General features: G+C 41.5%; 1 protein-coding gene across 2 annotated transcripts in view; it reads left to right on the top strand.

Annotated features, from left to right (window-relative positions):
• cdh24a (cadherin 24, type 2a) overlaps positions 1–13,868 on the top strand; it is a 27,873-nt gene continuing 14,005 nt past the window's right edge. The window contains exons 1-5 of one of the 2 annotated variants that reach the window (XM_003439788.5): positions 1–436; positions 4,135–5,004; positions 10,012–10,306; positions 11,775–11,894; positions 12,257–12,424. In XM_003439788.5, coding sequence (XP_003439836.2) covers positions 4,336–5,004; positions 10,012–10,306; positions 11,775–11,894; positions 12,257–12,424 — 1,252 coding nt within the window. In that variant the 5' untranslated portion in view covers positions 1–436; positions 4,135–4,335. The remainder of the gene's footprint in view (positions 437–4,134; positions 5,005–10,011; positions 10,307–11,774; positions 11,895–12,256; positions 12,425–13,868) is intronic. The other variant, XM_005478831.4, reaches the window with a different exon arrangement.

Raw genomic sequence — 13,868 nt, 5'->3', positions numbered from 1 at the left:
GCAAAAACCCCCAGAATGAAGCAAATTAAGAAATTCCTAGGGGAGGACCCCATGCTCCTTTATATGATGTCGCCAATGCTCAAGCGAAATCTATACCCACATATTTTGTCCAAGTACACCACAATGAGACTAACAGTTTGTCTTTGTGGCACTCAGTGGCCGCTATTTCAAAAATAGTAGGCTTTTAGAGTGACTATGGTCGTTGTGTGATAGTTACAAAGTAATGGAGAGAGGGAAAATAGAGAGAGGTATACAGAGAGAGAGGGACGGAGGAAGGGAGGGAGGGTTAGACGTAGAGAGCGAGAGCGAGAGAGAGACTGGGCTAAGTGGACAGACCTCACGTTGAGCTCAGATGAACCTCGGCATCCTTTCCCACGTTGGATCATTTCAGCCCCGTTAAACCAGAGGACCACCGGAGCAAAACCGCAAACACACGGTAAGCTCTTCTCATAATTGACTTTTTTCCCCTAAATCTTCAGAATTCAGTAGTTGACACAGACAAGTTTCCAGCCTTCGGCTCAGCTCAGCTCTCCACTTTATCGTCCAAATTCTCGGGGGTTTTTGGAGGCTTTTAACCGGGTCGAGGCGGTTTCCAACTGTTTCTCTGTCAGTTTGAAGCTGTTTGTAGTAGATATCTGCGAGCTGTTTAGGTGAAATAATGGTGGGCTGAGAGAAGGGTCTGGAAAAGCAGACAATTATTTTGGGTGACTGAACTGAGCGCCAAGCTTTGACAGATGGTACGGATGACGCCGTGCTTCCCCTCTTAATTTCCCGGCTAGGTAGGTAATTTTTGTCTATGTGTGTGCGCGCGCCGTTCGTACTCACCTGCCGCGTGCACTTTGGCGCGGGGACGCTCGCTTGCAAAAATGAATGAGGTCGCTGGACCTTGGTTAAGTTGCCGAAAGCGGAATTTTGGGGACGTTGCATTCATTATAATAGTTAGCCCAAGTGTGTAAATCACATTAACATGCATCAAGTAGGTCATTTTTCTGGCTTCTTCCAGCAAGACAAGGTCACGCTCCGGGCTGTTTAGTGTATCTCTACTAGATATGCTAATGAGCGGTCCAGATGTGAGTGTGCGCGTGCATGTAAACTGGTTTGTGTGTATCCGTGACCAAGCAGCTGTGTCACGTGTTGTGGCTAATGTAATATCAGAGCCGATCAGGGAGAAACATTCCACTTCCCATCTATCCCACTGTACGAAAATTGGCAGCAAGTCTGTAGGGGGCGCTCATGAGATGGTGCTCAATGAATAGAAATGAGTGGAATTACGTGGCTAGTCCTTTTATTGTTTTAGCCTTTTCTAACACGGTATCAATAATAATTTTCTGAAATGCAGGTGAAATACAGAACAGTGCTTATGTCCTTGCGTTTTTCTTATAATGAAGGCGATTTTTCCGATAAAAAGCTAGAATTTCCCAATACTTGCTGATTTTTCTGTTAAGGAGTTACTACAGGCCACACTGCCTTAATGGCAGCCATTGACAGATGATAACTATATTATAGAAGAGTAGTTGGAGTTGGACATGAAAGAAGCAGCTGGTTGTGCTGGTCAAAATGAAATTCTCTGCAAATGTCTCATATTGCAGTGCGTAATACTTACAGAAAAGTGTTTTACTTGAGTTAAAAGTGATTACAAAAACAATGTTTAAATGGAGCTGCACCCCTTGTGTCAAAAATATGGTAAAAATTGTTCCAAGAAAACTATTTACATTTTCTACTGCTCCACAGGGCTCCATTAGTTCTCGACTTTCTCAAGAGCGCCCCCTATAAAACGGGGACGCTCGCAGTGTGGGAGTTGACTATCATATGTAAATTCTCTGGTAATATCCTTTCTTGATTTCAGTGTAATATTACACTGCCTCTTCACATGACAAATAAAACATGGCTAAACACTGACTTATCACAGGGCATTTGCTCACTTAAGCTGTCTAGTGTGTCAAACCTTGACAATAATGAAGTGACTGATGTGCTGAGTACAGTGGGCCTCTCTTCACCAGTCTGACTTGGATAGACTTAAGAGATTTCCCTGTGTGCACTGAGCCAGCGAGAATGGATGAGAGGTCTGTGGGCATTAAGACGAATGGCAAAAGGAGGGTAAGCCAGAGATGTTCAAATGGAGCAGAATCTGTCCACATCCTGGATGTTTAAGCCACCCATCGCCCCTCACCCCCCTCCCCAGTGTACTTCCACTACCACTTCCCCTGCTCTGCCTCCTTTATGCCCCCATCTCCCATTTTTTCCTATGTAAGAGGCCTGACATGCACAGGCTATTTTTAATAAAAACGGAATAGCCTTGTTGCAGTGAAGCATCTCGATGCAGAGTGAAGTGAGACTGAAACAGCGATTTGCAATTTAGAGCTATGTCACCACTCATCATTCCATTCTGAGCCAGCAACAGCAAATCGTCCTCACGCTTTCATCCTCTATCCCTGCCTTACATTTCACACATATCTTACACACACACACACCCTTACTCTAAAGACTTCAAACAACGGTGAATGACATGTACTGCTGGCAACATGGGTTTTGGACCAAAGCTGGCAGAGAGAAATGTAAGCCGTAAGCTCAGTCTATGCTAATGCACAATAGCTGAGGAAGACAAAAGTGTTTTGGAAGAGCCACTTTTTGTATTTCCATAGATTTGGGAAACCGGCAAACAGATGCAGATGATGAACATGAAGCATTACATATGGATGACTTGGTAAATTTGGTGTGCAAAATGCAGCAAAAATAATTAAGGGTGGATTGCCATTTGAGGGAAAAATAATGACGTAAAAAGGGCAGAAATTACTTAATATTTCCTGTGATCAAAGCTCAAATTGTCTCTGTTCTCAAGTGTACTTCTTTAAGTGGGTCACTATCTGCAGAGAAAAAGAACATTGGCTTGATTTTAATGTGCCCATGCAGCATATCGTATTGGATATATCAGAAAATGTTGGGGTTAAGAAATGTTCTGGTTCGTATTATAGAAACCATCAAAGCCTGCTGCATTTCTATAGGCCAACTTTGTGCCACGTTCCCTCAAAATTTATCAAAGTACTTGGAGCTCTGTACATTTATTAAGTCAGATGAGGCCAGGGGATTTAGTCTTCCCAGTGTGCACTGTATTTTATGTCCTCTAGCCAAATTATTGATAATTTGCATGAAATGCAGGGAAATCTCTACATTATTTTTAAGAATTTTAGCTTCCAAATCTGTTCAGAAGAGAAACGCATGCATGAAAACTTTATTTACATATGTTTGAAGACTACCTCCCTGTGTACCCATGACTCATGTAATTTGCTGTGCAAAGATGATAATGCACGCCTCCGTGCATGCATAAAGGTGAAAGCAGCTGTCAGAACGTTCATTGCAGTGAAAAAGTGAGGCAGAGTGATGGATCCATGTGGGACATGGATGCAAAAACCACCATCGTATAGTTTTGGATCTTGTTAAGTTGCTGACACTTTGCACTGCATCAAGTTTCAAAGATCAATGGCCAGAGATCTGACTCAAATACTGACAAAAAGCAGATCATTAAACTTTAGGGAAATGAGGACAAGTCATTGATTAAATTATTTATGAGCCTAATTAATCTCTTAAGGGGAACTTGTTTCAGAACTGGGCACTGAAGCATGGGTAGACCATCTTTAGGGACGGCATCAATCACCTGCTGTCCAGGCAATTGTGTGTGACAAGGAGCAGTAAAGTACCTGAGCTCCACCTCATCGCCGTACCTTCAGGCTCTGAATTAATTGAAATTTTTTAGGACCACACTTACCTTTCTGAGAATGAGATCAATAACCAGAATCACACAAAACGCCAATGAGAGGAATATCATCAACAGTATCAGGTACAAAGCGAACTGTCCTTTTCAGGTAATTTCTTATGAGATGTAATTATCATAGTTTCTGTTCAAAACTCACAGTTATTTGCACAGCAGCTGTCAGAAAGCTCAGATTAGCAAACAAAGCTGTTCAGAAAACGGCAGAGCAAACATTTATCTTTAAATATGTCCTGAAAAAAATCTCGTCTTCATATAATGAGTGTGATGGCAGACTTTTTTGTGTCTTTTCACTTCTGTATCTTAAAGCACTTGTTTCTCATAATAATGAATATAGTCAAGATCACACTAATTATGTCTTCTCTCAGGTGATCCTCTGCAGCATGTGCACTGCATGGGAATATGTGAGTAAAGAAGCCGAAATGAAGACAAACACCAGGGAGAGGGGCGGAAGAACTGAAGCAGGGGCAGGACGAAGGCATGCTGGAAATAAACCATCATAAAAACCGGCAGCTGATCAGCCCTTTGTCAGCCATTTCACAAGACAAACCGATCGGTGAACCTCAGCAATGGCAGCACATGTTGTGCTTCTTTTTCTTTTATTCTGCAAAGGGGAAAGACACGGCGTCTCAGAGGCTGTCGGCCTTTCAGAGGAAGATCCGGATTCTCAAGTAATATCAGACAAAAAGCAACAAGTTTTACATCATCCAAAGTCCCTGGACAAAATTTTTATTGGAATCAAAGAATTGGAAAGCCATGTACAGGCTTCAGAGAGTGATGTAAGAACTCTGCCAAATGTGGCTTTTCAACTAAATGACGGCAAAGCTAATGATTCTGACTTTAAGAGCAATGCAGCAAAGCAAATCGACATGAGACTTAAACCTCCAGATTCTTCTGCCAAACCTCTTATACCTAAACATAGCTCTGAACTCAGTGTGAACCGTGAGAAAAGGAACAATTTGACTAATGAAGAGGTTGAAGGTGTAATTAATGATCACAGTCTAGTGCCAAGCTCAGAGGAGGAGTACGTTCTCCAGCCTCAACTCTATTTGGAGACAGGTGTCGGTGACGTTCTGCCTGAGAGGCTACGGGGCCTCTCTAAATGGGTCACAGAGTCTGAACATAGTCAGTCAGAGCCTTACCTGCTGCCACACTCTCGCCGCCGTAGGAGCTGGCTCTGGAACCAGTTCTTTGTGATTGAGGAGTACAGAGGGCCTGAGCCTGTGCTCATTGGACGGGTAAGCTGCCGGCACAACCAGTCAGCATGCACATGCGAATCACCTGAATCTCACTGTATTACAACATAAATGTAAATCGTGCCTTATTTTTGAGAACCAGCAAAGATTTTTGCAAGCACAATCATTTTTATAGATAAGTTATAGTCACGCAAAGGGTTTAATTGGAGCAAACAGAAATCTCTCCTGTGCTCAATACATGTATTTACATAAATCTTTTCTGTTTGCAGTGCATTCATTTATTTACATGTCTTTCTTTGTCCAAATAATTTCACAATGACAACCTTTCCACTCTGCTTCATTTATTACCTCTCTCATCCTCTGCTCCGTGTGTCCCCAAGCTCCCGTTTGAGCCTCATTCACTGTTCATACACACAAATCTGTGCTTAAAACCTCCACACAAACATACTACACACAAAGCAGGGATTCATTAAAATTTTCCTACCTGTAATTATTTACGCTCTGCAAAGTAGAAATGCCCAAGACCATATATATTTATATATATGTGCAGAAATAACGACATAAAAACACGTTTAACTTAATATTTAGTATATTAAAGCCACTATTAATAAAAGAAAGGGGCTTAAAAGAAAACAATGTTGAAAGCTATTAATTTGCACTGGCCAAATATATTAAATATAAAATTGATGGCCTGTCATGCTTGCTGGATGTTATCACTTCCCCACTTATGGCTTTTGTCCAATGACTGGCTATCAGTCCTCCACCTGTTTTCTTCTTTTTCCTTCTAGTCTGTCTTTTATTCATCATTTATCATTTCATCCTCTCTTATTACATCTTTTGTTTTTCTAAATGAACCAACCACTAGTGTTTGGTTGATCTTAGTGAACGGATAATTCTCCACCATTGTCAGGAAATTTGGCCAGCGATTTTTGTATATATAAAAAACCTGTGAATTATTGTACAACTAACTGACTTATTAGTCATAACAGGAAACTAAAAATTAGAAGATAATGTCGAACTGCATATATGGTTTTGGACACATTTTGATCACAGGAATAAGGCTGGCCAATGTTGGAGTTTTTGAGCCAGAAGTTATTTATTTGGACGAGAGGATGGCGTGCTAAGTTATCAGCTAACACAAAGCTGCATCTATAAAATGTATGGGCTCAATGCACACCCACACATATCTTTTAATTAGTGCTAAGTAACGGACCAAAAATGTATTACAGTATCCTCAGAAATTTCTTGAGTGACTTCACACAGTAGGTCATGTTATTGATTATATAAATCCATTAAAAACACCATAAACAGTGGCGAGGTCCAGTTCGGAGATTCACTTTATCAGAAGTTGGGCCTGTTAGACTACTATTGGCTATAGCTCCCTTTGTTGGTACATGCATCAATTGTCTGGGCATTTATTTCTCAGAATTTAAATTAGTGAGCTTTCAAAAAGACATATCTTGCAAGCTTAATGAAGTACAGACAGAAATGTATAAAATTAAGTTTATAACCATAAACTAATTACGTGTATGCCTATGCTGACCTTTGGCAAGACTTAATGCATGTATGTCACCAATGAATACTGAAGTACTAGCAATTCAATTGTAGGAAAATCAGTCATAAAAATTGCTAATTTTGCTTCATGTTATTCACAAAGATTTTACAAGGAAAATAATGTGTGGATATTGGTACCATGCATATTAAGAAAATATACATTCACAAAAAAAAAAAAAAATGTGAACAATCTACAGTCCTCTGCCACTTCATTAGGTACATCTGTTCAGCTCATCTAGTAAGCCAGGTGATATGATAGCAATTCAGTACATTCAGGCATGTAGACGTGGTCAAACGTCTTGTTGAGGCTGTCAGAGAAGACGGGCCGGACTGCTTTGAGCTAATGGGAAGGCAACTGTAATTCAAATAAGCACTCATTACAACCAATGTATGCAGAAGAGCATCTTTAAATGTGCCACACATTGAACCTTAAAGCAGATGGGCTACAGCAGCAAAAGACTACAGCAGGTGCCACTGCTATATAGAATAATAGGAAATTCACACCGACTCACCAAAATTGGTCAGTAGAAGATTGGAAAAACGCTGCGTGGTGTGATGAGTCCCAATTTCCATCTTGCCTTGTATCACACTTTGGGCTGATAGTGGTGGTGTAATAGTGTGGGGGCTATTTTCTTGGCAGACTTTGTGCCTCTTAGTACCAACTGAGCATTGTTTAACAGCCATTTTCCACCTGAGTATTGTTGCTGACCATGTCCATTCATGACCTTTATGTCATATCCTTTATGACCACCGTGTACCCAGTTACTTCTAGCAGGATAAGACACGGCATCACAAGCTCATATAATCTTAAACTTAAATGGCCTCCACAGTCATCAAATCTCAATCCAGTCGAGATGTAGGATGGGATGTGACAAAATTCCCATCGTGGATGTGCAGTCCACAAGTCAGCTGCAAATGACATCCGATGCTATTGTGTCAACAGGGGTCCAAAGGTCTCTGAAAAATGTTTCCGGCACCTTGTTGAACGTATACCAAAAAGAATTCACGCAGTTCAGAAGGTAAAAGGGGGTGCAGCTAATTACTAAGAAAGTTCACCCAATGAAGTATATTTATCTTCTTAGCATTACAAAAATGTCTCTCAATTTACAATTCATGTGCTTGCAAAACAAACAAAAAACATGTTTGCAATGTTAAAAATGTTCCATTGCATGCTTGAAAGTGAGGCACAGATCAGATGGCACTGTTTATGCGTCACCATCCCTACTTGTCAAGTCACATACTTGAGTTTTTACCATCAGCACACCAGCAAGCCTCAACTGCTGTCTGTGTTGCAACATGAAGAGTGTCTGAGATGATTTAATCCACAGCACACCTGAACCATTCAATCCCAGGGGTTTACTTGTAGCACTTCACAGTTAGAAGCGCCACGCTAATGCAGCTGCTGGCAGCTACGGCATACTCAGAGTTGGATTATATCAGCTGTAACGCTAACAGGGAATTCTGCCAACCACTTTGTAGCTCGCAGTATACTTTATAGTGACAGTCTAGATTGGATTCTTACCAGTGCGGTATACACCTCATAAATGTTTAATCTTCCACTGTGGTTGTTATTGGTACAGTCAGGGAGGGGTGTTAAAGCAATCAATAGACACGCGGGACTGTTTATTTCTCTGCAAGTAAAATCTTGATGTTGATATTCATGTAATAAAGCATGCTTCCGTTGCGAGGAGGTCGGAAGCACAGTGTTTTCTCTCAGAGGTAGCTCATTTTGTTTGCCAGAAATAGAGAGATGATCATGTCAAAGCCATTGTCGGTGCAAGGTTTGAGGTGAGCTATCAACAGTTCGAATCACAGGTGCCACCACCCGTGCGAAAGAAGAATTTCTCTTGCAAGGAAAGCAGTGTGAAGCAGATATAAACCCGGAGGTGTATGTACTGCATGAGTGAGAGGAGGGGAAAATTGAGATTACAGAGTGAGGGAGAAAGTGACAAAGGGATTGGAAGAGACAGTTCCCTCTTTTTCTTGCTTTGCTTGTACGGGGTGGATAAATTTCTTCCCCACAGTGAGAGTGTTTTTCCATGCTGACTGAAGCGCAGCAGGACTGAGCCAGCAATTAGACAGTGAGGAGAGGAGGTCTGGATAGAAAGTGGGAAGCAAGGGGGGGCAGGGGAGTGAGGTGGGCACAGACTCTGACAAAGATGTCTCTCGTGGTGAAGTGTGGGATCAAAATCAAAGCTAGCTTTAAAGAAGAAAGGAGGGAGAAGGGGGTGGGTAAGAGATGAATAAAAAAAAAACTGAATCCCTTATCTAGCAATTTGTAGGGTATGCTATCATGAGTATGTATAATCCCAACTTCATCCTTCCAACACATGCACATCACATATACACACACAATGTACACTAATCTTATATTTTTCCTTGATCTCTGCTTGAATGCTGTGCTGTGGGACAGACAATAGTGTGTAAATCTGCACTTTAAATGCATTTATGTGCAATATTTCCCATCACGTATTCTCGCTTTAAGGTGGGCAGCTGTCTTAACCACACAAATGACTCTATGCTAATCATCATGTAGGCAATTAAATTTGTCTATTTTTGTGTTGCACAAACAATTTTTTGTGCCACAAAATGAATAAGCCTGGCAACAATCATGTGCAATTGCTCTGCACATTTGTAAACAGACAATGTTGCAGCTGCAATTGAAAGTCAAGCCTCTCATGAGTATCTAAGGTCCACTGTGAAGATTGTGAATAAGCCTTGTGGATTATGAACATGTGCAGATGCGCCTTGAGGATAGAGAGATGTGAAGGTTCCCGGTCAGAAAGCTCAGCGTGATGAAGGCTGAGTAATCTCTTTAGCTTTCTATTTTTGTGTGTTTGGCCTTTTACCTATCAAGCTCACACTAATATCCTCGCTGCCATTAAATACCAAACCAGTATTCTGCACCACGGAGCAAAACAGCCAGACAGAGGGAGGGAGCGAGAAAGAAGGAGAATTGCGAGCAGATGGGCATTCTGAGTAAGCGAGGTAACTTGATGAAAAGGGAGAAAAAAACAAGGACTGGAAAACGAGGTGGTTTATAAGGTAAAGGCAAGTCAGGCAGATGGATTTACGAGAAGGGGAGGAAAGAGACAGATGGATAGAAGAGACAGAAAGATTTACAGATGGATAGTGCTTGAGTTAGCAGAATGCATCTGTGAGCATACATATATGACATTTGCAGCGCCACTGTCCACACTGATGTGGATTTGCCCTCAACAAACCCCCGATGGCATGCTTGGTCCATTGAGTTAATTAGCTGTATGCATCAGTACTCATCCCCGTCCCATATGTATCTTCCACACCTGGTGCCATTCATTTCAGATTCAGCGAGCCCATCCTGCCTTAACATAAATCACCCATTTCACATAGTTAGGTTTGCGGTATCTGCTAAACAAATGCAAGTGTTAATGAGTGATACCTGCATCAGCATCTGTAGGTAATGTTGCATGAAGGTGTTACAGCCATTTACTCTGTATGTATTTGTTTTTCCAGCTGCACACGGATATGGACAAAGGAGACGGAAGCACTAAATACATGTTGGAGGGAGAGGGAGTGGGCTCTGTGTTTGTGATCGACAGCAAGACGGGCAACATACATGTCACCAAGTCTCTGGACCGAGAGGAGAAAGACGAGTATCGTCTCGTCGCGACTGCTACAGACCGCGAGACCGGCCGAGCCCTGGAGCCGTCCTCTGAGTTCATCATCAGAGTTCAGGACATCAACGACAACCCACCTGTCTTCCCCAGTGAACCTTATGTTGCCATGGTGCCGGAGATGGCCAACATAGGTATGCAGCAAACAACATTAAAGTGGAACCACACAAAATCTCCTGAGAGGTGATCAAATGTTAGCAGTGTTTTACCCAACAAAGGCTTTGTTCTGAAAAACAAAACAGACACAGTCTTATTCAGTCGTTCGCTATTTCCTGTATAACATGTACTCCATTCTTCACTCTGTAGCCAGGGGAAAATCTCAGACATCACTAACAGGTGTCGAGAAACGCAATTGTAATTTTTGCATCTGTGAAAGACTTTCGCGTAAGTTATCTGTTACCTGTTAGTCAACTGTGGGAAATTATATCAGTCAATGTAATAACATAATGAGTTATATGGATCTGACCAAAAAATATGTCATACATACATATTACACAACACCTAAGCTAGCCCAGCCAGTGGCCTAAAAGGAAAATTGTCTGTAGCTGGCTAACATTACAATCGAATTTTACAATTTTAGAGGAATTAAGTTAGCGTCCAATGTCTAGTTAGCTACAAAGTCATATAATAATAATAATAATAATGGATTGCATTTATATAGCGCTTTTCTAGGCACCAAAAGCGCTTTACAATTCCACTATTCATTCACTCTCACATTCACACACTGGTGGAGGCAAGCTACAGTTGCAGCCACAGCTGCCCTGGGGCAGACTGACAGAAGCGAGGCTGCCATATCGCGCCATCGGCCCCTCTGGCCAACACCAGTAGGCGGTAGGGTAAAGTGTCTTGCCCAAGGACACAACGACCAGGACAGAGAGAGCAGGGGGATCGAACCAGCAACCTTCCGGTTACAGCTGAGCTTCCCAATCCCCTGAGCCACGGTCGCCCCAAAAATAAGCTTGCTTAGCACAGCTTAGCTGGCCAAAATATCAATAGTTGCTATGTTAAAGGATTCTTTTTTGCACCTTTAGTTGAAAAGCTAATGCTATCCTGTTGTTGACACACTGCCCATTACTCATACCTTTATGAATTATCCACATTCACAAACTGTTATAAAATTTGAACTTTTTAAAAATGCTCAAAGTAGATATTTGGATATTTGACTTGTCAGTCCATCTTTTATATACAGATTATGCTTCCTGCTATCACGGCTAGAAAGAATGAATACTTTAAAAATATTTCTGCTTCTCGATCACCTCGCCAGCTGTCTATTCATTCTCTGAGTATCCTGCAAACAATCGTGTTTTTGCCAAAATGTGGATGTGGCTGAATGCACTTCTACTGGCACCAATTCAAGAAGAGAAATTGTGCAATATTGTAACTGGGAATGTATCTGTATTTATTCAAACAGCATATGCATTTTGGAACTTTGTGTGTGTGTGTGTGTGTTGTGAGACAGCAGAGAGTTGGATTATATTTGTTCAGTTTTTGGGGTGAAGTATTCCTGCTACATGGCTCATTAAGCAGCCACCTGTTTTAACGTTCTTAATTTGAAAGAGTCCATTGACCAGTCATCTGTATCATGCCTCCCCTCTTCTACAGGCACGTCAATAATCCAGGTCACAGCCAGAGATGCTGACGATCCAACATATGGGAACAGCGCTCGGCTGGTGTATGCCATTACTCACGGCCAGGACTTTTTCTCTGTGGACCCTCAGACAGGTCTGTTGATATCTTCCTAAGTGCAGCTCAACCTTTTTAAAAGCTGTTTCATAACCTGACTCTTCTGCTGATGTTTACACTTCACATAGCTAATCCCTGCACTGCTCTCACTGTATATATTGTGCACTGTATCCCTTTCCACCATATGTCCAGTGTGGATAAGAACATTTGCATGTTCCTGCATTTTCCGTGATCTATTCAGAAACAGAAGTGGCCTGAAGTTACATGCGTGCAGCTTCCTAATTCTAAAATATGTGCATCTGACTCGCGCTGATGGTAATTCAAAGAGGCGTGGTGTCACTGTGAAATCTGTTGCTGTTGTGATTTTGTTGCTGCATGTCCTGCTCTCCTCTCTCCACCAGGCATTTTGCGGACGGCGGTACCTGACATGGACAGAGAGACTCAGGATGAGTATCTGGTCGTCCTCCAGGCCAAAGACATGGGGGGCCATCTTGGTGGATTATCGGGAACTACGACCGTCACAGTGAGGCTGAGCGATGTCAACGACAATCCACCTCACTTTAGAAGGAGTAAGCAGATCAACATTTAACTGTTGGCTACTTTCGATATCTGTCGCTCTAGGATGTAAGTGTGTGTGCGAGATTACAAGGATGAAACATCTTGTCGTGGCATTTGTGACAGCAGTTTGATATTTTAGCCTCCTTTGGGTCCTAGTCACTTTGACAGATTCAAGATAAGACCTAAAGCCCTAAACGAGCTAAATAGCTTGTCAGTCCACTCCTCTCTATTTTGTGCACTCTTCCTAATCATTGTTTTTAGCGTCAATTGTAATCACATAACCTTTGCCAAGACTACCATTAACATTGATATAAACACTCCCATTTGGTCCCTGAGGTTTAAATGGATTCTGGCTTGACGTAGAAGAGTGAAAGATCATGTCCACTTTTCTTATCCAAGCTTTTCCCTGTTCCATGATATTAATATTTCATCTTAAAGTTCAGTGCTTTCTGCTTCAATAGACAGTAAAATCACTGCAGAATGTGTCTAACACTTTGAGACACATACTGCATTTCCCCTGTATACTACTTCATCTTTGCTGGCTTTTTCGTCTTCTTCATCTCGCAGACAGTCTATGCTTACCGCTATTCATCTTAATGTTTAAAGCCCCTTCTCCTCACGTTGATAAATTGTTCTGCAATACAATGCTTTATAGAAGCTATTTAATATTTCCAAATGTCAGCAGCCTGTTATTTATTTACTGATATCTGACTACATCTTTCCCCCCTTACTGCAAGTCATTATTTTCAGTTTGACAATAATGCCACAGTTTACGCAAATGGCTCATTTAGTTTTTGAATGCAAGAGTGGAATATTTAAATCTTCTTCATTATGCGGAGGAATTGAATGATTAACAATCAGCAAGGTAGAGCTGCTTTGATTAAAACGAAAGCATTTCCCTAAATGTGCCACGCAGCATTACGAGATATGCGAAAGTCACCATGAGAAGCCAAGTAAAAAGGACCTGCCTCAGATCGCTGTGCCTGCTTTCATGCCTGCTAAAGAGACACGCTCTAATCCTAACTAAACATAACAGGAAAACAAATTAACTCTGTAATTCTCTTTTTAATAAATACAGCTCATTCATGGCAAAGTGGGAAATAACTCTCACTGAATTTGAGGCTTTAGAGTCTTTTTACTGTGTCTTCATTACTGATGGGATTTATTAGACAAGTGTAGCACCGGCGCTGTTAAACTGCTTTCAGTATCAATTGTGTTGTAGTTTAAAAATGTCAGTTTCCCAGAACCGTCAGTAAAATGTTAGTGATGGCTCTGGGATGGTTCTTAATTGTGCATCAGTTCAAAGATCTAAGATATTCTTTTTTTTTTTGCAATGAGTCAAGGACGTAAACTTTGCATTCGAGTAGTTTGAGTCATCAAATGTTTGACATTTTTGCCTAATGAAGTCATTTGAGCCATTTTTAAGAATCGGTCCAAAAAGAGAAAATGTCTAAA

This window comes from Oreochromis niloticus, linkage group LG23 (genome assembly GCF_001858045.2).
Source record: "Oreochromis niloticus isolate F11D_XX linkage group LG23, O_niloticus_UMD_NMBU, whole genome shotgun sequence".
Classification (NCBI taxonomy): domain Eukaryota; kingdom Metazoa; phylum Chordata; class Actinopteri; order Cichliformes; family Cichlidae; genus Oreochromis; species Oreochromis niloticus.
Note: the sequence above shows the minus strand (reverse complement) of the source record. Positions and strands in the feature narration are given on the sequence as shown.